This window comes from Vulpes vulpes, chromosome 4 (genome assembly GCF_048418805.1).
Source record: "Vulpes vulpes isolate BD-2025 chromosome 4, VulVul3, whole genome shotgun sequence".
Classification (NCBI taxonomy): Eukaryota; Metazoa; Chordata; class Mammalia; order Carnivora; family Canidae; genus Vulpes; species Vulpes vulpes.
The window spans coordinates 68,979,712-69,007,147 of record NC_132783.1 but is presented as its reverse complement, the minus strand read 5'-3'; the positions used below and the strand labels follow the sequence as shown (position 1 = coordinate 69,007,147).

The window sequence follows — 27,436 nt, the reverse complement described above, 5'->3', positions numbered from 1 at the left end:
GGCCGCTCCATGACTGACTGACACGGAGCGGGCCGCGGGCTGGGCCGCTCGGGCCTCCAACGCGCAACCGTCTCCACCAATGGGCGAGGCGCCTCGGCGCTCTGCTGGCGATGCCTGGCGTGCGCGCCGCCCCGCCCCTCCGCGCCGCCGGCGTCGGGCGGAAGGAGCGCGGGGGCCGGTCTCACGTGGTGGGGCCGCCCGGGAGCCCGGACCCGCCGCCGTCCCGCGCCCGCACCCGCGGTGCCCAGCGGGGCTGGCCGCCCGGTGAGCTGCGTAACCCGGGGCCTGCCTTCGTCCGCGCCCGCCGCCGCTCTCCGGGGCGGGGCCTGCGGGGAGCGCCCTACCCGAGGGCGGCGTCCAGGTAAGCGCCCGCCCGGAGGCCGCCCGCAGGTGAGCACGGTCCCGCGCCGCGGCCCCTGCTCCCAGCCCCTGATAGCAAGCGCCGGGGAGAGCGCCCAGGGCTCGCGCCTCCGGCGGCCTCTCGTGTCGCTCCTCGGTCCTCTCTCGCGTTTGGTTACTTGGTTTCGTGCCGCTCGGCGCGGTTCTGATCGCGGCGGCTCCTGCCGGCCCTCGCGGCGGCGCTCACCGGGTTCTGCGTTCCGCTCCGGGCTTTCTAGTAGCCGGGGGACCTGGGGGGCGCCGAGGGCAGGACGTTCGTAGCCGTGCGGGGGCGTCTGCGGCGCCTTCGCAACCAGTTGTGCGGACACGTTTTAAGTACTTTGTAGCTGGCGCGCTGACTTTCTGACACTAACTTTAGAAGTCTCGGAGGTTGTGGATTCGTACCTCTTGGACGTTGTGGCAGAATGGGAGCACTTCCAGCTCCTGACCGTTCCTGTTCCCTGTGACCGAGCGCAGGAAGCTCTCCTGCGCGTTAGCGCCCTGCCGGCGGCGTTTACCTGTGGAGGAGAAGTTCCGAGGGTAGGTCTGTAAGGCTTCAGGCCCCACGGATGGAAGAGATGAAAGTGACCCAGCCCTTGGTGTGTAGCCGACTCTCTTGCTTTCGTAGTGTATCAGGACCGCGGGACGCAGTATATTAGAATCATTGGTGTCGCCCAATTTTGCTTTTTATATACGATATTTCAACTTCAGTATTATGAAGAATTTTCACTTTTGAGGAACAGATTTTTGTTTTATATAACGAGAATGACTTAATATATTTCCCCTTTTTTATTATGCCTTTTAATATGCTTTTAACTCAAAGCTATGTTTACTTCAGGTTTTTAGAATTACAGCTGGTTGGTATGCTCGCTTTCCTTTATTCATAATTTTATTGTGCTGTGTTTTTAATGGTCTCAATTGTGTAGCTGTGTTTTGTAGAGTTTTTTTTTTTTTTTTGGATGCTGTGCCTGTCCCTAGGTTTCTATGTAAACAGAATAAAGTTAGAGTGGGAAGTTACTGTTGCAGTTGAAATAACAGTATTTCTATCGGGACTAGGTTTATACTGTATTTCTTTTTTACTTAGTGAAACATTACTTTCTCCAAACACTGCTTATATCTCTCAACTATTTGATGGAGCTTGTCTTAATACATAGTATGTTTCAGATGATTTGTGCAGTAATTTTCGGTCTGAAGCCACGTGTGAATCTTCTCTCACAGATCGTTTGAACACTTTGGGTTTTGCCCGATTGTATTCCTACACAGTCACCTCTGAGGATGTGATGTTTGATCACAAGAGGAATACTTATACATGTGTGTATAATTCTTCTACCTGCTTTTGTCTGAATTTCCCCCAGGAAATTCATGGGCTAAAGCATTTAAAATTTTTTTTAAAATTTCAATTCAATTAATATATATTGTATTATTAGCTTCAGAGATAAAATTTAGTCATTCGTCAGATAACACTGGGTGTTGTTATCTGCAATGTTATCAAGTGCCCTCCTCAATGCCCATCATCCACTTACCCCATCCCTCCATCCACCTCCCCTCCAGCAACCCTCAGTTTGTTTCCTATAGTTAAGAGTCCCTTATGGTTGGCTTTCCTTTTTATTTTTGTCTTATTTTTTCCTTCCCTTCTCCTTTGTTCATCTGTTTTGTTTCTGAAATTACACAGGTGAGTGAAATCAGATGGTATGTCTTTCTCTGACTTAACTTGCTTAGCGTAATACCCTCTAGTTCCATGCATGTCGTTGTAAATGGCAAAATTTCATTCTTTTTGATGGCTGAGTAATATTCTATTGTGTATATATACCACATCTTTATCCATTCATCTGTTGATGGACGTCTGGGCTCTTCCCGTAGTTTGGCTACTGTGGACATTGTTGCTATAAACGTCAGGGTGATTGTGCCCCTTTGAATCACTGTATCTTTTGGATAAATACCTAGTAATGAATTTGATGGGTTGTGCAGTAGCTCTATTTTTAATTGTTTAAGGAACCTCCGTACTGTTTTCCAAAGTGGCTGTACCAGCTTGCATTCCCACCAACAATATAAGAAGGTTTCCCTTTCTCTGCATCCTTGCCAACGTATGCTGTTTCCTGAGTTCATTTTAGGCATTCTGACCAGTGCAAAGTGGTATCTCATTGTGGTTTTGATGTGTAGGGCTGCAACATTTTATGTATAGATTTATACCCAACAATTTTGTTGATGTATGTTAATTCACCAAAAAGTTTTTTTTAAAGGAGTATATGTTATGTAGATAATAAGATACGTGGTGTTCATATTTTGGTACTTACTGAGTTTGACCATAATATATATATTTTTTTCATTTTAAATTATAGATAAAGTGTAACAATGGCTGCTGTTTATTCTGGAATTTCCTTTAAGCTTAAAAGCAAGACAACTTCTTGGGAAGATAAACTAAAACTAGCTCACTTTGCTTGGATTTCCCACCAATGCGTTCTTCCAAATAAAGAGCAAGTAAGTTTAATGTGAAGTTTACAGTTTTTATAACCGAAAAGAATGGTCACTTATATAAATTGTACATTGATATTTAGTTAAAATTTGAAAAGATTAAAGGAAAGGTTGGGGAAGGAAGCATGGTTGGAGGTAAAAGTAGAGTCATTGAAAAAAATTCTGAGTCAAATATTTCGTTAACCAAGTTTTTCTGTTACAAAGTCTCAGTGTTTTATGTTTGGAAACATCTCTTCTGTTTCAAATCAAGTATATGCATCAGTGAACAAATTGGGAATTGAGTTATAGAAATTAGAATCTGAGTCTATGGGTAGCTCCATTTGTTTGTAAATCCAAGGTGATGCTCCATAAGCAACTGCTTGTTGGTGTTTTATTAGACATCTTTGGAATTTGATAAGTCGACAGGGAGGGAAGTAGAGAAGCTTTAGTATTTGTAGCAGGCTGTTCTAGAAATAGATTAGGAACCGAGAAAGACTTTTTTCTTTGTTAACATTTTCAATGCCATTATCTGGCAAAATAAATAAATAAATAAATAAATAAATAAAAGTACTATAGAACACTAGAGACCCCCGGATGTTGAGCTCATGAAATTGGATTAATGCTAGTATTAAAGGAGACAGCACAAAATGTGTCTGTCAGAGATGGATTACATCTATTAAAATGATGATGAGAGGTACAGTATGTAGAACACTCTTACATTCAGTGATTTCTAAACCTGGCTGCCCCTGAGATTTGTTTTAGCAGCTTGATAGTCAACTAACAAGTGCTATCCAGAATGAGATGAAAGGGGGAAGTGGTGGTGGCAGTTTGATTAAGGTCTCACCTAGTCTTATGCTGAGATTCTTTTTTTTTTTTTTTCCCTTTGAGCATCTGTCACTGTTCATACTATTATTGACAGTTTTGGTATCATGAAATGAGGCCTCACCACCTTTCCTCATGTTACGAATAAGGAAACATGTCACAGTAATAGAAACTATGTCCGCCTCTCTTTTTCATAAAGCACTTTCACAGAAGACTGTCTCTGTCTTCTGATGAGGGTAAGTAGACCTTAGAGGTTTTACCAGTAACATGGGAAGTCAGGGCACAGAGCTCTGTCTTTGGACTCTGCATTTTTGCTTTTGTGCATACGTAATTTTGTGGCCGTTTTGAACAATTGTTGTTCTAACTTTTGAAAATCAGTATAACTTCAGAAAAGTTAGAAGAAACTGTTAAGAGTTTCATTGGAAACTTTTTATTGGCCCCAGATGATGACAGAATTTTTCTTTCATTTTATTGATTCTTTTATAATAAACATTTTAAGATACTGGAACATTTGTATAATATAATATTACCAAAGATAAGTTTTAAAGCACAGCTTTTTTCCCTGGCAGTTGGGTTTGGTTATGTATGAGATGTCCTTTTAAACGTCCAGCATCTTTCTTCCTTAATAAAGAAATTCATTTGTTTTTAGAGCATATTTCTTCCAAATTCAGGTACTACTTGATTGGGCAAGACAGTCATTGATTGCATTTTATAAGAAAAAACTTGAACTGAAGGAAGATATTGTTGAAAGGCTTTGGATCTATATAGATAACATTCTACACAGCAAGAAACTGCAGGATCTCCTCAAGAATGGAAAGACAATTAACCTTCAGATTTCCCTGGTCAAGGTAATTCTCTGTTTACCTTGTTGTCCTGTATGTGTGACATGCATCTCTGTTGATTTCCTGTTAATTATTGAAGATGCAGGACGTATCAAGGTGGAGGAAGAGAAGGAAATGATATTAGAATTATAGTGATGACTGGTATTTATTGAATGCGTATGGTAGGGGTGCCTGGGTGACTCAGTCGATTAAGTGTCTGCCTTTGGCTCAGGTCATGATCCTGGGGTCCTGGGATCAAGTCCTGCATTGGGCTCCCTGCTCAGTGGGGAGTCTGCTTCTCCCTCTATCCTTCTCCACCCTGCTCATTATCTCTCTCTTACTCTCTCAAATAAATAACGTCTTTACAAAAGAATGTATATGGTATGCTCTATGCTATATGAAGCACTTTATGTTGTTTAAACGCTGTGTGAAGCACTTTATGTTGTTTAATGTTCAAGGAAAGCTTAGAACTATTTCATAAAGTGGTTGTTGATTACCTTTTAATTGGAAATGTTGCCAGCAAGTAATGCTACTTTGTGATCCTTGCCCCCACCCCCACACTTTTCCATTAGTCTGGAGGAAGATCAAAGGCCAAAATCTGAATAGGAATTTGCTCTTGAGTCAAAGTGATTTTGAAGTCTCAGATTAGAATTACGAACTTCATTATCAAAACCGAGTGTTCTGAAATACTGTGAGAATAGCTGGTGACAATAGAAAGCACTAATAATGGATACTTAATGTGTGCTGGGCTCAAAGAGGTTTAGTAATTTGTTAAAATGCACTCAGCTAGTAAGTGGCATAGCTAGGATTTGAACATAGATCTACCTGATTGCAAAGCCTGTGCTCTTAACCATCATTCTGCACTACCCACATGAGTGTGTAGGCCAAAAGAAAATCAGTAAAGGCTGATAATAAGAAAATTAAATTGTTGAACTGTCTGATGGTTCATAGACTTTAGTGGTTCTTGAGATTATGTTCTAAATTGTATGTTACTTTTTAAAATAATAGACTGGGCACCAAAGTGGGTTATTCTGATTTGTCCTTTGGGAGTAGGGGGAAAAAAAATCTTAGGTTTTTAAATGTCGTATTTCAATTCGTATACGTTTTATATTTATGTTGAGATAGTAGTAGTATAGTATATACCCATGATTTGGAAAATAGATTATTTTTATTGGGTACAAATGTGAAAAAAGTTTGGTAGATAAGTTGTATAATCAGAAATATTGACAGTCACTGTAGCAGTGCATTGGCATATAAGTATTTACATTTTTCAGTTTTTCCAGAGCCAGCAGTTACTTGAATGGAGACAATCACACCCGTGTCATTGGGCTGCTAGTGATTTAGCACTCAGGATAAATATGGTTCTTTGATGCTGTAGGGCTGGGAGCAAGCCACTCAGCCTATGAGTAAATTTTGGAATCTGCCTGGGCTTCATTAATTTCTGGTGTTTTTGAATTTCAGAATTTTGGAAGAAGACACTGGTTTTTGCTGTATGATATGCAGTAATTGCTGACATTTGCTTTCCTCTTTCATTTTTTTTAAAAAAGATTTTATTTATTTATTCATGAGAGAAACAGAGAGGCAGAGATATAGGCAGAGGAAGAAGCAGGTTCCATGCAGGGAATCCGATGGGGACTCGATCCCGGGTCTCCAGGATCATGCCCTGGACTGAAGGTGTGATCACTAAACTGCTGAGCCACCCAGGCTGCCCATGCTTTCCTCTTTCGAGAGTACCTTTTGCTTTGGTGTTTTAAATAGAAAAACTGTGTAATTAACTATAAAAATGTATTTTGGGACAAAGGATCATAGCTCAGGGCTACCATCCATCCACCTTAAGTAGCATCTTAAGCTGAATTGCAGGTTTAGGATGTGGGCAAAAGTAATCTTTGCAGTTTAAGTCTTATAAAAACCCAGCTCTTTAAAAAGGGACGACAGAATTACAAAGGCACTCATCCCTTTTCTGAAATGATGTTGGTAGGAGATGGATATGTGAAGGAGGTACTTTGCCTTCCTTTGGGACATTAAGCAAACATCAAGTTCATTTAGATGTGATGATCTGGGGATTTCTTTCTCGTCAAGATAAGGGCAAAGAGTGAGTTCATTGATTCTCTTGTATTTTCCTTGTGTATGTGTAGGGTCAGTAATGAGTTTTCTTTCTCTCTTAATGCTCAGATCATAAATGAGAGAATAGCTGAATTCTCTCTTTTGGAATCCCAAAGAAGTATGTGTGCCGTGCTGAGCTGCTGCCAGGGCATCCTTTCAACGCCTGCCCTTGCTATTATCTACACAGCTAGACAGGAGCTGATAGTGGTGTTGCTGAGCCAGCTGTGCTGGTTGGCCTGTAGACAGCCAGAAGGAGCCATGGTGGCCCAGTTATTTGAAGTCATTCACCTGGCACTTGGCCACTACCTCTCGATCCAGCAACAGCAAGTCAACCCAAGACGTGCCTTTGGGGAGATGACTAGGCACTTGCTCCAGCCCTGCCTGGTCCTGAGGCACTTACTTTCCGGGGGCAGGTGGACACAGGCTGGTCAGGGCCAGCTGCGACAGGGGCTGAGCCGGGATATAAGGAGTCAGATTGAGGCTTTACTTCAAGGTGGAGCTTTTCAGCCCGAGTTGCTCTCGTCCTACAAAGAGGAGCTCTTGGACCAGCAGCAAGGTGACACGAAGATAGGGACCATGAAGAATCTATTAGCTCCCATGGACACTTTGATTGCTAGGCTGTTAGATGTTGGTTACTGTGAGCCATCCCTTCGTTCTGCTGTTATAGCCAACTCAGTGGCCTTGCTGTATAAGCTCTTTTTAGATTCTTATTTCAAGGAGGGGAACCAGCTTCTCTGCTTCCGGGTACTCTCCAGGCTTTTCGGCTGCTTAAGGATTTCACATCTGCAGGAGGAGCAGATAAAAGCCCTGGCCACGTCAGATTGGACTACAGAACTCCTGGTTGTAGAACAGCTGCTAAATTCAGTGGCCAGCAACAATATCTACAACATTGCTGCTGATAGGATCCGACACGAAGAGGCTCAGTTCCATTTTTACCGCCGTTTGGCTGAGCTGCTGATAAACCATTCTCAAGCGTCTGTGCCGGCCTGGTTCCGCTGCCTCAAGGCTTTGATGTCTCTGAATCATTTGATTTTGGAGCCAGACCTGGATGACCTGTTGGCTTCAGCTTGGATCGATGCAGAAGTGACAGACTTTCGAACCAAAAAAGCACAGGAGGCGCTTCTTCATACTCTCTTCCAGACATATGTCAAACTCCGACAAGTGCCACGGTTGTTTGAGGAGATTTTGGGGGTGATCTGTCGTCCAGCTGCTGAGGAGCTAAGGCAGCCTGTGCTGGCCTCGGGCCCTTCCAGGGTGCTCTGTGAGTGCCTCCTGGAGTTGCCTCCAAGTCAGATCTTGGACACATGGTCCCTCTTGTTGGAGAAGTTCCAGTCTTTGGTCTTGCCATATTTGCAGGATGATGTCGACATGGCCTTGAAATCACTGTCCCTGAGCTCACTGCTGCACTGTATCATGTTCAATATGAGGAGCCTAGACAGCAGCACACCTCTGCCCATCATCAGACGGATGCAGCGCACAATGGAGAGGATGCTCCGAGAGCTTGTAAGGCCCCTGCTGGACCTTCTCCTGGACCTCCAGGTCCCAGAGCTTGAGCTCTGGCTGCAGAAGGTCAGTGACTCTGCACTCCTGCTCTCTTACACTTGGGCCCAGGTTGATGCCATGCTCAGTATAAACTGTAGCCAGTATCACTCTGTGTCTGTGGCTCTAACAGATGTTGCTACAGAGATCTCAAACCTCCCCTTGTTGCTCCCAGGTGTTGAAACACACCAATGGAGGAAGATAGAAAAGTTTACAGCTCAGTTTGACTCTCTTGGCAGGTATTGCTTAGAACAGCTCTACTTGCAGAAAATGAAAAGGACTTTAATGCAAACTAACTTCCAGTCTGAAGAAGCCCTCCGAACTTTGCGGTGTGATGCTGCCTACATTCTTGATTCTGGCAGAGAAAGCTTGAATCAAAGAACAAGTGCTTCCTGGGATGCCCAGGTTGGGACAGTGAGTGCACTCACATACCCTGTAGCTCACTGGCACTTGATTGTGTCAAATCTCACAATTTTGATATCCTATCTTTGTCCAGATGATGTGAGATCCCTGGCCAGCATGCTGCTAAGAACTTTACCAATGAGTAAAGCCCAAGAAGTTTCAGCAGATGAAGAGCCAAGCATCACACTTGAAAAAATATCCAGCTCCATCCTTCACAGCCCTCTCTTTCCAGAAATGCAATCCCTTCATTCTGCTTTCTTAATGTGCCTGACTGAAGGATGTACTAGCATTCTGTGTTCTGGGGCCCAGTGTGACCCAAGTCTTCTCAATCAACAGCTGCCCTGGCTTTTTGAAAAGGACCACATGATGGTGGCTCTTTGGGAAAACAGATTTGCAAAAGTTGGACCTGAAGGTGTAGAACCAAAAGGAGAAATTGCCCAAAACTTATTATCCTTGGTCAAGAGTGACTTCCCCATTCAGCTGGATGGAGAACAATTAGAGAGCATCCTGGGACTTCTGGACGTTATTTCTACTCTGCAGCTGGACAGCCTCTTGACTCCCTATCATGTGCATTATTTCCTTCTATTATTGTCCATGGCCATAATCAAGCTGGGGAGCTCTTGCTCCTCCTCACTGACCCTCAAGTTTTTGATGACTTGCTATCGGCTTCTTGGTTACCTGCAGAGAGGGAAAAGTGCTCGCTCAGTGCTCAAGATTATGTATGTTAGTGATATTTTTGAGATCATATTGACCTCCCTGTTCAAAGCCAGTAGTAGGTTGCCTATTAACATGGATGACCCTTCTTGGTTGGAATTCCTCCAAGTGATAGGGGCGTTCTTAGAACAGCTAATGCAGATGCTTATCCAGATGAAGCTCAGCTTGGTACTTAATTTTGGGAAAATCTCTAGATTCCTCCACAAACTTTACACTGAAGCGACTGTAGGCAAACAGGTGGAAAATCAGAATTGCCAGGGCCAGCAGCTCATTCTGGTGTCTTTAACCAAGTTGTGCCAAGTCCTAGGGCCTTTTGTCAAAGAGCGGAAGCAGCACCACGAGGCCCCAGAAGCACTGTGTGAGCTGCTGCAGAAGGCTGTTCTCCACACAGGAGCTGTGCTGCAGCTCTACTGGGCCCAGGGTGCCCAGGATCACCGCCTTCCCTCCATCTTTATCTCATCAGCCAGCACACTCTTGGAGGCAGATGTAGGCCAGCACCCTAGGCACAGGACAGAGACTTCCCAAATGACAGATGAAATGACGTGCTCACATACTACCTTCTACCAGAGTGTTTACTCTCAACTACTGTCAGAGTTGCCGGCTTTTGCAGAAGACAGACAGTGTTTCCAAGCAGCCATGCGGTTTTTAACTCTATTCTTTTTGACCCCAGAGCTACATCCCAAGAAGGATTCTGTTTTTACCTCCATGTTTCATTCTATGAGAAAAGTTCTTGCAGGTAAGATATTTTTGTGCTGTTCCCCTCCCCACCCCCCAACCCCCTTGTTTGTGCTCTCTCTCTCTCACGCTCTCTCCATTTCAAATAAATAAATAAAACCTTTAAAGAAAAATCTGCCTTGTTCTATAAGAAACTTGTGCCAATTGCATTTCTTACTCAGCATCATGCTAGGCTTTTGGTAAAAGCTAGTAAGCCACTGGCAAGGCGAGTGCCCCCTGCCCCCAAGCTCCTTTGGAAAAGGTATTCATTTTAGAAGGCACAGGCCGGCAGGCCAAGAGAAAATCCCCTCCTGTCCGCTCCCAGGAACTCGTTCCCAGTATTTGCATTCTCTGCAAGGATAAGCGGTGACCCTCACAGTTCTGCTGTTTACACAAATAGTAACCGTCTTGGTATATTGTTTGGCACTAGTTTTTCATTTATTTTGGAGATTGTTCTAGTTTATAGTTTTAAAGTCTTCTACTCTTTTTTAGCTTATATCTGTCCTGGCCCAGGATGGTCAGCATGCATAATTTCCATCCTTTTTAGTGGCCTTTTTTGTGTCCGATCTCTAGTGCCATCTTCAGCGATTTAAGAAAGATCTAAAACCTACCAACTTAAAAAATGCAACTGATTTAATACTTAGGGAACCTCATAAAATTCCTTGAGGGCCAGACTCGCACTGCCTAGGTCTCAGGGTGGTGCCTGGCCATCATTAGGCTGTGAGTGCTAACAGGACAGAGGTTTAGCTGTTGTCTCTAGTCTTTTACTCTGATGTCATCCTTTTAGACCAGCCAAACCCAGCCAGTGTACAGAAGCATTCAGTATCTGCTGTCCCCTAGCTCAAAGGCCAATGAGCCAGATCTGTTCCTGTTTCAAGATAGCAGTGTTTCGAGTTGGTGCGGGTTTGTTTTCTTTTTGTTTTGGTTGTTCTTGAGGGGTTGAGGTTAATTAGAATAGTCCTTTGAGGTGAGATTGAGGAGTCTGTCAGCTAAACCTAGCCCCCAGGACACATGCCGACTTCTGTTTCCCAATGAAGAAGCTGTGACAGGCAGAGCCGCAGATGGGGCTGCAGGCGTGCTCAGATACGAAAGCGTAAATTAGGGCATTGTAGAAAGCAAAGCTGCCCGGGCTGCCCGGGCCAGCACCAGAACTGAAATGTTGAGGCCAGAATAACACTGCTGTTGTCTCCCTTTCAATAGCCTTTCTATCCCTGCCTTGATTGTGGATTGACTAAAAAGGCTTTGGTGTCACATGTTCTATCCTGTACTGTCAGCGACTCTTTTAGGGAATGGTTTTCACCTTAGTGGAGGCTAGAATTTAGTCTTTTATTAACACTAGTTACAGTCCTAAATGAGTGATCTAAATAGCAGCTGGTGGTCTGAAGCTCTGTCCCCTCTTTCTCTTTGTTAAACAGAATACTGTGTCTTCCTTTTTCCCTCTACTCCTCTTGACTTGAGGTGGCCTCTAGGGCCTAACTATGTGTCCCTGGACTTGAGGTGCCTCCAACTCCAGGGAAAGAGCCTTAGTTATGGCAGTTTCAGGGGGCCAAGGCCCCCCTGCCCCACTGCTCCTCAGATCATGGGCTGAGGTGCTGCTGTTGGGTCCAGGCCTCATACTCTTGAGCTACTAGACTTGTCTAGAAAAGGGACCAGGGTGAGAGGTCTGAAAGAAATGCCTACTGAGGAGGGTCCAAAGTTTTGAGTGGGGAGAGGGAGGGTTAAGGTGGCTATGAATAACCAAAGTGTGGCCCTCTGTGTTCTCAGAGGTTGTTTCAGGTAGATTGCAGCTCATGAAAGTGAGCATTTGTAAGGAATGCTTTCTGACTGTAGAATAGGCTTCCTTAATTCAATCATAAAAAGCCATTACTTTTACAAATATTTCATATATAGGGGGAACCATGTCCTACTCTAGAGATGAATACGGTGTGGATTTTGACTTGTCTAATCAAGTAAATAGACATTCATACAAATCGTACAAATCGCAAAACAGTGAAATGCTGTCAGGTATACTAGAACTAGGAGACTGTGGGTTGAGAGTGTGTGGAAAGCATTAGTAGGCAGTGGCCTTTGAGGGATAGGTCAAATGGGTGGATGTCATGGGGAGTGCTTAATGTTGAGCCTTCCATGTGGCAGACATTCTGCAGTGCTCCTTTTATTTGCCAACCACAGGGTTGGTGCTGTTATATGCATTTCACTGATGAGGGAATGGAGGTTCAGAGAACTCATGAGTCCAGGATCTTCTAGCTTGTGGGACACTTGGACCGAGGTCTTTATCTCTCAAAACCTGTCGTCCCCTTCATCCGCAAAGCTTATGTAGTGAGCAAAGACTGGGATGTTGGAAGGTATATTCTGGCAACATGGAACAGTCTGCAGGCTGAAATGTGGCTGGGAAGGTAAGCTGGCATCAGATGATAAAGGGCCTTGAATACCCTGACTTTGGGCTCTAGAATGAAACCCTGGGCTAGAGCACCCTGGGGCCATTAGAAGACTTTCCTGCATCAAGTGAGTAACAGCTGGATAACTGCAGCAGGAGGGTCCCTGAAGTGTGGGGTTCTTTTAATGTCTTCAACATTCCTGTCTCTCCCAATGTACCACACCACACCTGTGTCCCTATTGGTGTTATAAAAGAATACAGGCATACCTCATTTTATTGGGCTTTTCTTTATTGAGCTTCACAGATACTCCGCTTTTTTATAGTTTGAAGGTTTGTGGCAATCTTGCTCGAGCAGTCTGTTGGCACCATTTTTCCAGCAGGATTTGCTCACTTCGTGTCTCTGTCACATTTTGGTGAATCTTGCAATATCTCTGACTTTTTATTTATTACATTTATTACGATGATTAGTGGTCAGTGATTGCGACTCATTGAAAACTCAGATGGTTAATTTTTCAGCAAGAAAGTATTCTTATATTAAGGTATGTGCATTGATTTTTTAAACATAACGCTATTGTACACAACATAGTGTAAACATAGCTTTTATCTGCTCTGGATAACCCCCAAAATTTATTTGATTTACTTTATTGCAACATTTGCTTTATCACAGTGGTCTGGAACCAAACCTGTCCCATCTCTGAGGTACAGCTGAACAAGGAAAGTAGAAAAAAGTGTAGCGAAATTAGCAATCACTTGTGTCCAGTAGTCCAGTGTTAAGCACTGTTGACAGCTGCTGTCATCCTTCTGGCTCTCCCCTGTGCTGTGGATGCAGTCTACAGAGGTCAGCTGTGTGCAGAGCACTGTCACTCTGCAACAGGCGGCACACCTTTTTCGCACTATGAGTATTTCTGTGCCTCTCAAATTGTGACTTTTAAGGGCTGGGGCCCTATTTGTCATGTGATTATTCTAGTATTTCGCCTGCCCCTTTCCTATCTTATTTTAGCAGTACTGGTTTCTTTTCCACACAGATCCTACAATTCCAGTTCAAATAATTCAGGACATTGAACCTCATTTGGGAGCCTTGTTCACTCAGATGTTAGAAGTTGGGACAACAGAGGACTTCAGGATGGTGATGCAGTGTATTCTCCAAGGTTTAGATATTAGTAACATGTGGAAAGCAGATCTGCAGGTGGGTACTCCTTTTTTCCCTTGGGTGGAAGGCACACAAATGATAGCTCAAATGGGAAAACTTATTTGAGATGCGATGTCATCCCTAAAGTTAAACACACGAAATCAAACCCCAGGGGATGTTTATGGAGAAGCCTGGGGCTTTAGCGTAAGAGGAACTTATTTTTCAAAGGGCAGCTTTTTCAAATTACAACTGTGTATACTTATTATGTGAAATACTAAGTATTGCATACTGATAGTGACATGTAAAAAAGGTAAATTCCACTCATCCTATGTGTAAGACATCTGCCATCATACTTTTTAAAAATTTTACTTGGTCACATAGCCCTGATCCTATTTGAGAATCACTCTGATTAGCAAGCTGCCCTGCAGTCCTTTGCACCTTAGGGTATTTGGTAGTTGCTAATAAAGCCCTGCATTTGCATTTGGCATTGCATATTTAGGAGAGCCTCTCTATGAAGTTTACTTGCTGGAATTTGGTCTGCTGAACAGCTCTGTGCTCTGGACTGGTCAGATGTCCCTGCTTGCACAGGAGGAAGAATGCCCCAGAGCCAAGTATCTTGGAGCCAGCAATGCAGCCCATGTATTCTGGTTCTGAGCTTTCTCTGCCTCATGAGTGGCTTCTTAACTTGCAGTTATAATCAGCACAAAGGCTTGGGTTTTGATTTGGATGGGTGGAGAGCTGGAGAGGGTAATTGAGGTCACAGAGGGACAGCGGGGAGAAATCACATTTCTGTACGTGAGGAAGAGGCCCAGGCTGGACCAGGGCCGCTGCTCTACACCAGCCCCTCCTTGTTGCCTATGACACTTGCCCTCCTTTCTCTGGAAGTTTTCATTGTGTGCATTTGTGGCACGATTTGGGCCACAGCTTTGAGAAGGCCTCACTGTAGGTTTCTGTTTAAACCAGTCAGAGAAGGTTTATGGAGGAAACGAGACTGGAGCCTGAGCGCTCAGAGCTAGAGAGGATTTGGATGGGGGGATGTTGCCATGGAGACAGGAGGAGGGTGTTATGTGCACAGCAGGGCAGAGGTTGTATAGGTGTGAGGTGGACAGCAAGGGAGACGCCAGTGTTCAGGCCCTTGGTGGGTACACATGTCTTACAGGTGGCTAAGAAAGTGGGCCCCCAGCTTAGGAGAGAGGGCAGGGCTGCCTAGTGGGAGGGAGTGTGTATAGGGCTGTGGCTACTCAGGGCGGGAGAGATGGAAAGTGAGAGCAAAGGGCCTAGGTGAGAATTGTATGGATTGTGGGGCTGCAGTGTTAGGGAGGAAGGGCTGATGGAAGGCTAAAATTAATGATGTAAAATGCCAACATAGGGTTGGACGTTTATTGACATAGGCACTCAATAACGTGAGTTGCCTTCCCACATAGTTCCCTGCTCATGGTTTAAAACCACCTGTAGTCATAGCACCTAATCTAGTTGTTTTACTTTGTACATATTTTCCCCGGCTCCTCCTTTTATCCATGAGCGTATGCAGTTCTTGCATGCGTAAGTTATAGCTTGTCGCCTCTTTCCACACTATCTTGACAAAATAAGATCCTGTAATTAGGCTGCTGTGCCCATTTGTGGCCGCCTTTTATTTCACCATCCTGGTACATTTGCATGCTTGGTTTAGTGAGATGCTACTGAAATGGCCTCCACTTGGCCACAGTCCACCTCATTTTATTCATTTATTTCCTGGTTGCTTGGTGATGGAATGGACCTCGCCTCATCCTCTATATTTAGCCCAAACCGGGTCTTGTCCGTGCCTCTGACCCTAGGGTTCTAGTGGGCTCTGCTCTCTCTCTCCAGCACCCGTGACCAGATTTCTTCCCAAGATGGACTTCTTAAGAGAAAACTGGCTGTTTCTGTTAAGTTTTTGTCCCTTTTCTCTCAGGCCATTTTGTCAGCTGTTACATTGACCAAGGTGCTCCTGAGCTCCCCACTCAGTGGAGAGAAAGCGCGTCTGTTCTGGAGTGCATGCCCGCAGATAGTCACGGCTCTCACTGTGAGTACCCCTTCCTCTCCCTTCATCTCATCGCTCCTGTCCCTCTACAGACAAAAGGCTGCATTTTGGCTTCTGCCAGCTCTCGTTTTATGCAGAATATATTTCTGAGCACTATGTCCTGAAGACAGCAGCCAGTGGAATGCTTTTCTGTCAGTGTGTGTGCTGTGTGTGCATTTGTGTGTCTGCAAACATTGGTGTCTGCTCAAGACGTGGGGGAGAGGTGGAGTGAGGGGGTGTTGAGCAGCCCCAGGAAGCATTAGGCAGGCAGTAATAGAGGCATGCAGTCATAAGATGGGGCTCCTGTGGAAGCTCGTTTCAAGTAGATGAGATGAGAAGGAATTCTGGGGCTTTCTGTTGTCCCCACAAAAATTCTGTGGTCAGTTTAGTGCATTTATTCATTTGTAGAGGGGTGTGTACATTTAAATCCATGATATAGTGAGGAAAAAATGGCTTTATAGAATGGGACAGTAATGTTGCAGATAGATCCCACCCAGTCATTAAACGTTGGCACCTGGTGAAGATAACAGTGGCAGTCACATGACTTTGTTTCATTAGCACAAAAACATAGTTTTGATTGGAACCGGCTCTGTTTCTGCCCTCTAGAGAGTCTCCAGTCAGTATTCTTGCATTTGGGTTCAAAAGATCAGCATCTCTTTTACCATCAGTATGAGTCATAATTCTCTTGTGCTACCTGAGAGAATTGCCCTGGATTAGCAGATTCTCAGGGCAGGAGGATCTAGAGTAGACTGAATGTTCCCTTCTGTTCTCTTTGATTGCTTTGTTGTTTTTCTGGGAATTTGTGTTAGTGGATGAATCTCCTCTTTACCTGGTGTGTGTAATGGGCGTCAGGAGGAAGAGTGCAGGGAGTAGGGCGGAGGAAGACACACTCGTATGGTGCGTGGTCAGTGTTGCTGGTGGTGCACAGTTGGGCTGTGTTAATAGACACACTAGGCTAGAAACCATGCAGGTAAATCTAAAAGTAGATCTTACAGTATGAAGTCAGCACAGTTGGAGTCCCCAGGCAAAGGGAGCATGGTGAGAAGCCCCAGCAGGCCACACCAGGGCTGCTATTTACACCTGGCAACGTGAGGATGAGGGTCACAGTGAGTTCTCCCAGGTTATGTAGGTAAGACTTTGCACTGGCCCTCAAACTGAGCCTGTTCTTTTTATTCTCTAGAACAGTAAGTGAATGTCTTAACTAGAGCTAATTTTTAAGAAATACAACAAATGAACTTTAATTATAGATATGTACAACAAAGGATCTTTTTGGGAAAATATAGTGTATGTCTGATGTGAAGTTTACTTGTTCTGAGAAATTGGGCAAGTAAACTCTTGTAAGAAGTTATTTCTCTTTGTGGATGATGAGTCCAACAAAAAGCGTGGACCGAAATGGCCAAATCCACAGTAGGTTGCCCTCGGAGATTGAACATTGGGCTCCTTGTCTGTTCAAAGTGCTTTCTGACCACGTTAGTTCACTTTGACATTTTTACCTCTGTCACTTCAGATCTTATCTCTATTTCAGTTTTTGTATTCTTTCTTTAGAGAATCACCTTCATTTTCTTTCCTTTATGCCTTCTTTTTCTATAGCTGCAAAACCGAGAGGCTTGTCAAGAGCACCCTGTGCTCCTGGCAGTGGTGGGGCCTATTTTGGACCTGCTGGCAGCACTGCTGCGACAGGGGGAGGAGACCATCAGCAACCCACACCACGTCAGCCTGGCTTTCAGTATCCTGCTGACAGTCCCTTTGGACCATCTGAAGCCGCCTGAGTATGGGTGCATCTTCTTGCGGGTGCACAATGTGCTCTTCTCCATCCTGCAGTGTCATCCGAAGGTGAGGAGGAGGAACAGGGCACAAGGTAGGATAATTTCAACTTGCAGAACAGTGGCAGTAGAGTTTTACTGTTGGAGGATGGTAAGAACATCAATTTGCCAAGCAAACTTTTTGGTTCCAGTAATATCCAGAGTCACAGTGGTTTCTTAAGCACAAAAATGTTTGATCTTCACATCAGGCTGTTTGAGTGAGTTTCATCTTTGTTGGGTCTGACACTTGATGGTGTTTGTATACTAGCTATTTAAGGAAGCTCGTTACATTTATCCTCTTTTTGCAGACCCCACATTTAAATCTCACTCACTTGCTTTGATCTCTTCATGGGTTTGTAACTCAGATGGGTGTAGGGAGCAAGACTTCCCAAGTTCCACTTGTGTAGTACTCTGCCTTTGAAATTAAACTCAGTAGGAATAAATGTTCCATAGAAAAGATTCCAGCTCAGCCACCATCTATTGAACATTTGCTGTGTGTCTCATTTCACCCTTACAGCAAGTCTGTAGAATAGATGGTAGTCCATTTTATTGACAAACTGAAGCTCAGAGCTGGTAAGTGATTTGACCTAGCCGAAGCTAAATTTTATATTCAGGACTGTTAATTCTTTGGCCTGGGTTCATTCCACTGCACCACTGCTGTACATGTGACATGTAGAAACTCATAAATAAGATGTATACACATATACACAGACACATTCAACTATTCTTAAGTGTTTTCGTGTTCTCAAGTTAGAGACCTGACAGCAGCACAGTTTTGAAAAAATTTACTGTCTCGTAAACTAAAGCACTCATGATGTTGGGCCTTACTCCAGTGCTTTTGGCCCTGCCTGTCTTTTGAGGATCATTTTTTTAATTTTTATTTTTTAATTTTTATTTTGTTAAAGATTTATTTATTTATTCATGAGAGACACAGAGAGAGAGAGAGGCAGAGACATAGGCAGAGGGAGAAGCAGGCTCCATGTAGGGAGCCCAACATGGGCTTGATCCTGGGTCTCCAGGATCAGGCCTCGGACCGAAGGCGGTGCTTAAACCTCTGAGCCACCTGGGCTGCCCCAGGATCTTTGTTTTAAATCTCTCTGCTGACTGTTAGATTTTTATGTGACTATACAAATAAATGCAATACATATCAATTATAAGATGAAATTGCCCATTTTGCAAAAGATGCAGGATTCCATGCAGTTGATGAAAAGTAATAATAGAAAGCTGTGGGAATCTCCTGCAGAACCATTGACAAATGACCATTTAGCAGAATTAGACCATTTAATGAAAGAAAATTGACAGGGATAATGACATGGTATTGAAGTAAAGAATGATGTGACTAATAATAATAGTTCCCACTCACTATCTCCCACATGGGTTGGGCGCTCCATGTGGTGTGTGATCACACTGTTGGCCATGTGCATAGTTGAGTTGATAAAAGCACCAGGCTAGAATCTGCTTAGGTAAATCTAAAGGGGATAGCATGAGGTCAGCTAAGCCAGGGGGTACCCAGCACAATGATCAGCAGCTGGTGCCATATTAAGCCAGGGTGTGAATTCAAATAATTTGGCTCTGGATTTGTGTGCTTTTAATCAGTATGCTAGCAGAGGTTTACAAAAGGTCATTGGGAAATTTGATGAAGCTGTGGAATACTTTTGCAAAAATGACCTCTTTCTGAGCATGCTGTGGATGTCAATAATTTGATGTAAAGAATGGGATGTTAATGCTAGCAAGAATTTGTTTGGATAAATTGTACCAAAGAAAAAATGTCAACACGTGATTTAGTCTTTGTTCATTCTAAGAATTCTGAGAAAAGAGCACAACTGTCCAGTAATTCTTTAAAGCACTGTTGGATGTGTTTTGTGTCTGTATTGTCCAGCACAGTAACCACAGGCCACATGTGTCTTGAGCACTTGAAATGTGGTCTAGGAGCCATATGACTAGGAACTGAATTTTAATTAATTTAAGTTTAAGTAGCCTCATGTAGCTCATGGCTGCTTTATTGGATAGTGTGTTGTTTTGATCATGACCTAAAGGTGATTGAATATAAAAGAAGCATGTTTTATAGGGCAGCCCAGTGGCTCAGTGGTTTAGCACCACCTTCGGCCCAGGGCCTGATCCTGGAGACCCAGGATCAAGTCCCACGTTGGCCTCCCTGCATGGAGCCTGCTTCTCCCTCTGCCTGTGTCTCTGCCTCTCTCTCTGTGTCTCTCATGAATAAATAAATAAAATCTTAAAAAAAATTTTTTTTCATATAATTTTTTGAGATAAAAATCTCAGCCAGACCTTTTCATCAGTAAAAAAATGAGAAGTTTGGGTCCTTCTTTTAAATGGACTTACTTTATGTAACCTCTTTCTAATGCATTATACTAGAATATATTGGCTATTGTTTGTTCTATTATTTATTTCTGCCCATATCCAGAATGTACGAGTAACAGCTAACAGTATAGATTAAGCAAAATCTAAACTCAGATCACTCATTTAGATTCCTAAAGTTAGAAGCCCTATCCGAAACCATTAAAACAAATGTTAAAGAGTCAAGTAGGGTGGGTGAGTGGTTCCCTGGAAAGTTCAGGCAAAAAAGAAGTTGCCAATGCTGTTTTGAGCATCTTGATAGATATGGGGTTAAGAAGGAAATAAGCATGAGCTCTTTTAAAGTAGAACTTGAAATAAATAATTACATGTTTTTATATTCTTTTGCTTCTTATTACAGGTAATGCTGAAAGCCATTCCTTCTTTCTTGAACTGTTTTAATAGATTGCTGTTTTCAGTTATGCACGAAGGGAGGCAGAAAGACAAAGGTAATTCAAAGTAATAGTATCAGATACATGATTTCAAATGTATTTATCTTGTGATGCCTCTGGCCTCATATGTTACTGAAAATAAAACCACCCAGTTGAGCTTAAGTAAGAAATGTTCAGATCACTCAATGAATGCCCAAAACAATTTTTAAAAAAATTTCAGACTGCCCCCCCCCCTTTTTTTTGCTATGTCCAAAACAATGAGTACATTTATGATCTCCTAATTGAATAGTTCTTTTCCTGGAAAAAAGGGAAAAAAAGAAAGGAAGAAAGAAAGGAAAGAAAGAAAGAAAAGAATCTAGATTCAGGAAATATTTACTCTCATGTAGAGGGGATATAAAGTGACTGCAATTCCATTCTTGCCCTGAAGGAGTTCTATTTTGGTGGGGAAGTTAAAAAAGAATGAGCAGTTATAGAGCTATTGCATTTTACAAAAGGGATGAGGTCTGGCAAGTCATCATTTCAGCCTTATTTTGGCAAGGTTGTGTTTGTTTACAATGAAGTGAACTGCCATATGGTGATGGCATAAATTACAGTACAGTTTGTTTTCAGCCTTGAAGGTTGTTGATTCTTGCTAAATTTCTAGTTTGGGGGAGATTCTCATTTAAAAATTTGCATATAAATTGAGGCAGTCTATATTATGCTTTTTCAAATTTGCAGAGCGTGGTACCTGATGGGATGCTCTGGAACCAACAAGGTGGATTTTATAACTCAACTTGAAGGGTGTCTGGGAAGAACCTGTGACAGCAGTTCTAGACTAATCAGAAGTGCAGGAGTGCTACTCAATTTCTCCCCTTCCTGTGTGAATCACTTTAATGGGTTCAGACTTGTAGATTTAAGCTACTTAAACCGTATTTTTTTTTTTTTTTGAGAAAAAAGAAATGGTATAGTTAACACTGGGCTCTAATTCCCAAATTATTATGCCTCGTTTTGAGATTAGGTCAGTGGCAGTGAGATCTTTTGCTTTCTCCCAGGCCTAGTGCAGAGCGATGTAATACTGGTGTCAGTGTCAAATTGTGAATATGTTTAGGAGCAGGGTAGGGAAACAGGTTCCATCTCCCAAGCTATCCTTGGTCATTTGGTGGTGGCTAACTGTGGCACTGTGTTGAGGCCCTTAAGGTCATGGTCATGTTTGAGCTCAGCAAGAAGAATCCTTGTTTTTCCTAGTGATGTCTTCCTTGACAGGAAATGGGAAATGGCAGTGTGGTGGAGGCCCTGGTTCAGCCCTTGCTGAGCAGTAGGGCAACAGAGCCCTCATCACACTGCCACAGGAGTGTCCAGCGTGTATTTGTGAGTCCTTTGTCATTTATTCTGAGGGAGTGCAGGGGCGTGTTTCACAAGTGTGACACTGCTCTGTCCATGTGGTGCAGCTCAGGTGCCTCCCATCTGCCAAGACTCAGTTCTCTGATGTGTTCATAGCTTAACTAAGTGGAGTTTTAACTATTTACTCTTTTCTTATTGGTATCTAATGCACTTTTTAAATCTTTTAAAATTTAAAACATTTATTTATTTATTATTTTTAAAGATTTTATGTATTTATTTGAGAGAGAGCACACGCAGGGGGAGTGGCAGGCAGAGGGAGAAGGAGAAGCAGGCTCCCCTCTGAGCAGGGAGCCTGATGTGGGGCTTGATCCCAGGACCCCGAGGCATGACCTGATCCAAAGGCAGACACTTAACCGACTGAGCCACTCAGGTGCCCCACTGCACTCTTTTTAAAAAAGATTTTGTTTATTTATTTGAGAGAGACAGCACAAGCCAGGGGTGAGGAGAGGGAGATGGAGAAGCAGACCCCCCACTGAGCAGGGAGCCTGACATGGGGCTTGATCCAGGACTCTGAGATCATGACCCAAGCTGAAGGCAGAAGCTTAACCAACTGCCCTCTAGGCACCCCTATTAGTGTACTCTTAATAACCACACATTGTGTGGCTGAAATGCCAGGTGTTCACTGAGCTGCACATGTGTGCTGAGCATTCTGAAAAGAGGAAAGAAATGGTACATAGTAGATATTCAAGTGCTTCACTAAAGTTCTTGCCTGTTGAAATGTCCAGTGAATGCTAGAAGTTTACATAACTTCATAAAATTACATTGTGTCTAGAAAAATGGTCTATATGTAACATGTTTGTATGTATATTCAGGGCTTTTAAAAAAGACATTGTGCATCTAAAACTGAAGTTTATTGAGTCATAAAATATGTGTAACAAACTGCATCTGTTTAAAGTGTACAATTGTGAATGAGTTTTGATAGGTAAATTCATTCAGGAAACTGTCTCCACAATCAAAATACCCAACATTCGCATCATCCCGAAAAGATTCTTCTTACAGCTATTCTTGTTCTGGCCCCATTCCCAGCCAACCACTGATCTGCTTTTTTTTTTCAATATAGATTTGTTTGCAGTTTGTAGAATTTTACAGAAATGGGTATATTTCTTTATGCTGTATGAAAGCTGGGGAAGGTACTCTGGCCTGTGCTGGGGTTTCCCACTTTGCTCTGTTGTGTATGCCTAAGGGAGCGGGTATGACTAGGGCCTCGGGGACATTGTAGGCTATTAGAATCCTTGAGAGGAGTTTGTTAAGAAGGGCCTGGGTGGTCCTGTCACCTTAAGGTGGAGAACTAGGAAATCAGAAGTCAATCTGGGAAGACAGGAAGATATCTAATAGTGATAGCTGAGTCTTATATCTATCTGCCTATACAATTTCTGAAACATAGAAGGCAAAGGCATAATTAGGCCGTCTCATCTTTAAAATCATATGATGTAAAAAAACCATGTTTTTTAAAGATAATTTTCCAATTTAAATCTTCCTTGTAGATCTCCACCTCTTTTTAAAATACAATAGCAAAAAAAAAAAAAAATACAATAGCAATAGTAGACTTCATCCTAAAAATTTTGATTATTCTAGACTCCTGAAAAACCCCATGTACTCTTGAGTATTTTAAGTGGTCTTTCCTTTGTAATATAGATAAATATTTGGATATACTATCTCTCCCTCATTCTGTCTGTGAAATAAGCCAGTTAACAAGTCTAGAAAAAAGGGAAGACTTGAATAATTTTCAGCTGTATTAAATGTATGAAATTAGAAGGGACTAATTAGTTTGGAAACACTCTGCTTCCATAGGAGGCACAGATGACCTGTCGGTGGTCCTCGAGTGTGCCCGTCTGGTGCAAAGGATGTACAGCCACATCGCAGCTCGGGCCGAAGAGTTCACGGTGTTTTCTCCCTTTATGGTGGCCCACTATGTCACCGAGGTGCAGAAGGTAAACCAAGCTCACTCACTCGCTCTCACTCTCACCAAGTGCTTTCATTTGTCATCCTTTGTGGCAGGTCTTCTCAACCATAGTGGTGGGTGATGTTTTGAGCTTGATGGTCCCAAACCATGTGTTGTTCAGCAGTAGCCCTGCAGGGTCACCAGGATGACTGATTGAAGCTAACAATGCCTAGAACCTGGAAGGTGGTCCATGACCACTGGTTCTCCCTTCTTGCTGCAGCACAAGCTGCAGGGTCTTTTCTGGTCAGTCTCTTGAGTAATGAGTGAGATAAAATACTTTCCAGGTTCAAGAACAGGAGCTCTCCTAGGGCTAGGGTTAACAGTGACCAGGGAGCAGGGTCTTGGGGACCCCCCAACGGCAGGAGTTCAAAAGTTTATCCTCTTGGAATGCATGGTGCATTTGAGTCAGCTGCTCTCAAATGCTCAAAGTAGAGGACACAGTGGAGATACTGGCAGATTCGTTCAGCTCCTTTAAACAAAAATATTTAATCTAGTCCTATTTAATCTGACATTTTGACTTAATATATTTTTTGGATAATTAATTCAATGTCAGCAGTGGTCTCACTTTGGAATGTCAACATGTGATATCTAAAATTCCACAAGACCCTCCGTGACCCAAGCAGTGAAGCTCACTACAAGACTTAGTACCTTACTTTGTTTAAATTGAATGTCAGAGGCTTCGAGTACAGTGTGTTTCTGTGCATATCTACTTTTGCAGGTATAGATAATACATTTGTGTTGTTTATATTGCTCTCTGTAGAATAGCCCCCCTTTGTAAGTCTTGTAAGAATAATGTTAAAACCACTGGTAAACTTGTTACATAAGAGGTTTTCCTCAAGGGAGATGGGGCTGAATGAGCTATCTCAGAAAATCTGGCGTTACATCCGTTTTTACTCTAACCCTGTTTCATGATGAATCTATAACACTAAATACTTTTCAGACACGGTGGCCCTGCTCGCCTTAGCCAGTGGAGATGCCTGTCATGTGGGTGGGCACTTGGCTCGGTTTGAAATGGGATGGGGGTTGGGGGGGTGCCCTGTAAGATGCAGCCCAGCCCTGTGGGTATGCACTGGGTCTTCACCAGGCATGGTGTGTGGAGGATTGGTGGCAATGTGCGAGGACCCCTAAGTCAGCGTTCACATGAGAGATGGGCTTCGTGTTTGGTTTCCTTGGAATTGCTTAGCCTTTTTATAGAATCTTGATATTTTCCAGGCACTGAAGTTATTGATATGTAAGCCTTTACTGAAGGAAAAGCCGGCATTATTTTCTGATTCAGTGAAAAATAAAGTGAGAGATAGTAATATCACTTAACTAAGGTCCAAGAAGGGAGGTGATAATTTGAACCCTTAAGTCACTAATTATTATTCTGAGATTTACTTTATGAAAGTCTCTGGTTTCCAGGCCTCATTATTCATGTCTAATTTATGCTTCTCAGTTATTTATTTTTAATCTTGAAAGCCAAAGGCCTTGGGAATTATCTAAGGCTGTAGCATCCCAGAATTCATTGGCAAGAGTCTATGGTTTATCTTTCATTTGTTTTTTGACTCAGTAATGAAGAAAATATTCCATATGTATTAGAGGCTTCTGCTGAAAACTGGAAATCTTTCTAGACCAGAAAGACATTTGTAATTTTAATTAAATGCTAGATAGCAAGTACAGCTAAATGAACCTCCTTTGCATTCCCCCCATAGTCTTGTGGAGTGGGTGTGGGTGAAGGTCTGGTGGTGAGCTGGTGAGACCGTGTCAGGCAGGATACACAGTGACTCCTACAGACCTTGTATCCTCCATACAGTAATGTGTCACTATGGGGATGTGCTAGGGAAATCTGGTCACTTATCTCTTTCATCCATAGATCAGATTTTCATCTTTCTATGTTGACAGTCTAGGGTAAATAGTTTGTACTGCCTATTCTGTGTAAGGTCCTTTTTTTTTTTTTTTTTTTTTTTTTTAAAGTAAGGTCCTTTTAGGCTACTGAGAGATCTTTTCATTCATAGGTCAGTGATGTTCACTGATGTCATAGAAACTGACACCCCCCCCCCCCCCCCCCCCATTTTATAAACAAGTTGATGGAAACAGAAAGATACATAGCGGTTGTACAGGCCGGCTGCTGCCTGTCTCCGTGTGACCCAGCAGAGCTGCATGCTTGGCACCATCCTTTGACTAAGGAGTCCCAGCATGAGGGGATGGAGGAGCATGTGGGCCCTGGCCTCCAACTGGTGGGCTTCAGCTCTCAGTTCTGTCACTGGGACAGTTACTTCACCTACTGCCTTTGGAATTAGAAATACCTGTTCAGTGAGTGCAGATTAGACAAATTAATGAGCAGTCGACTTATAGGATCCTCACCCAGCCAATAAGATTCAGGACTTCTTTTGGTTTTTTGTTTTATTTTTCCTTCCTTCTCTGATGCCTTCTGCTGAAGTCACAGACAGTTCTATCTCCAGTCCTTGACTGTTCTTATCAACTATAAACAGTAAATCTTAAGATGATTGTCAGAAAGTTTTTGAGCTGTCATGTGAAAATGACCATAACTTTGAACAACAGCATCTTGGTAACAGAAAACAAACGGCCTCTAGGTACATGCCTTCTACTGGTTGCTTTGGTGAATCAGACTTCTAGTGAATACTATATATCCTTGCCAGAAGCTAGCTACATGTTTGTAGAGGGGCTTTAACTCTTTTAGGCCAACAAGACATTAAGGAAGAATTTACCAAATCCGAGGCCAGTCTGCCGGAACCTTCCAGTTGCTTTTTGGTTTCAGCTCCTGGGATATTCAGACGGTTTAGTGCCAGGTTCAGCTGAAACCTGAATGATTGTGGCAGGTGTGAGTAGAGCCTGCTCTCTCAGCCTTTTTGTCTAGGCAGTAGTCTGATCTGAATATCTCATCTGAAAGTTTGTGCACAATATCCAGTACAGTTGGAGCCAGACTGACCGTTCTTCCTGCTGTGCCCCAGATTGTAGCTAAATCAGAAGTTCAGGGAAGAAAGACATCTGAAGGCTCAAGAACCAATACAGCCATCCTGTGGCAGTTAGAAATTCAGGTCCCCTTGAGCGATTGTTGTTAGAAATAAAAAGATGTATGAAGTATAACCATAAATCACAATTGATTTGTTTGGATGTGATGTGATCTGGCTACTAATATAGGCCTGTGAATGATCCATTTGCAGAGTAGGAGCCTGCCAGCACACCTTGCTGTGGGAGAAGGTGGGGTCAGTCCCATAGTGAACGTTACTGTCGTTATGCCACATTAGTGTGACTTCCAGTGCGATTCGTCATGGCAAAGAATTTGGCACAATGTGCAGGTGGCTCTCCTAAGATTTGTAAGTTTAAAGATTCCAGTGTTTAAAGGCCCCTGATAGGCATCATTTACTGAATAGCAAAACTACTCTGTAATTTTGTAAGGCTTTATTCCAGGCTTTTGTTACTTGAGTTGCCTTTTATTTACCTAAGACACAAATCTTTAAGATATGAGTATTTATTTATGTGCAAAATTATAATTTAAAAGGAATATCTTTTCTCAAATTGGGGGCTGAAGTTGAAACTTGTTGTCCGGTTCTTTGAGGGCATGGTCTGTGTTTGCTCTTATGGTGGGCGTTTCCTCCTTTTGCAGGTCACCTTGTACCCCACGGTGAAGGGCCTTCTACAGGAAGGCATTTACCTCATCCTGGACCTCTGCATTGAGCCAGATGTCCAGTTCCTGCGGGCCTCCCTGCAGCCGGGGGTGAGAGACATCTTTAAGGAGCTGTATAATGATTATGTGAAATACCACAAGGCGAAACATGAAGGAGAGAAAAGATACACAGCCTGAGGCCTCGTTCTGGAAGTGCTGCTGGTGTTACCATGGAATGGCTTTGGCCCCCTGTTCTGGAAGAGTTGGAGAGGGAAAGAATTCAGGTGTTCTAATTTCTGTTGTTGAGATATGTGGAAAACACTTTTGAGTTTATGTAATATATATACTATATTTTACAGCCCTGTTTTCCACACTGAATATTTTTTAACAGATCTTTTTATGCAGTATGTATTGCAATAGAATTCTGATCACTGACCTTGAAATAAGGTGAATTTAATAAAAAATTACTGAACCTC

At 43.1% G+C, this 27,436-nt stretch overlaps 1 protein-coding gene across 7 annotated transcripts; it reads left to right on the top strand.

The window, feature by feature from the left end:
• The first annotated feature begins 5 nt into the window (after positions 1-5).
• Positions 6-27,436, top strand: URB2 (URB2 ribosome biogenesis homolog). 7 transcript variants are annotated; one of them, XM_072756011.1, is made up of 11 exons: positions 228-361; positions 2,718-2,856; positions 3,718-3,887; positions 4,323-4,499; positions 6,645-9,966; positions 13,344-13,504; positions 15,378-15,488; positions 17,076-17,318; positions 20,001-20,088; positions 23,203-23,342; positions 26,961-27,436. In XM_072756011.1, the coding sequence occupies exons 3-11, from the start codon at positions 3,882-3,884 to the stop codon at positions 27,156-27,158; spliced, it is 4,446 nt and encodes a 1,481-aa protein (XP_072612112.1). In that variant the 5' UTR covers positions 228-361; positions 2,718-2,856; positions 3,718-3,881; the 3' UTR covers positions 27,159-27,436. The 7 variants fall into 7 exon arrangements, with proteins under 7 accessions (XP_025864455.2, XP_025864456.2, XP_072612113.1 ...); XM_072756010.1 differs by having other exon boundaries at positions 228-390; XM_026008670.2 differs by lacking the exon at positions 3,718-3,887 and having other exon boundaries at positions 6-361.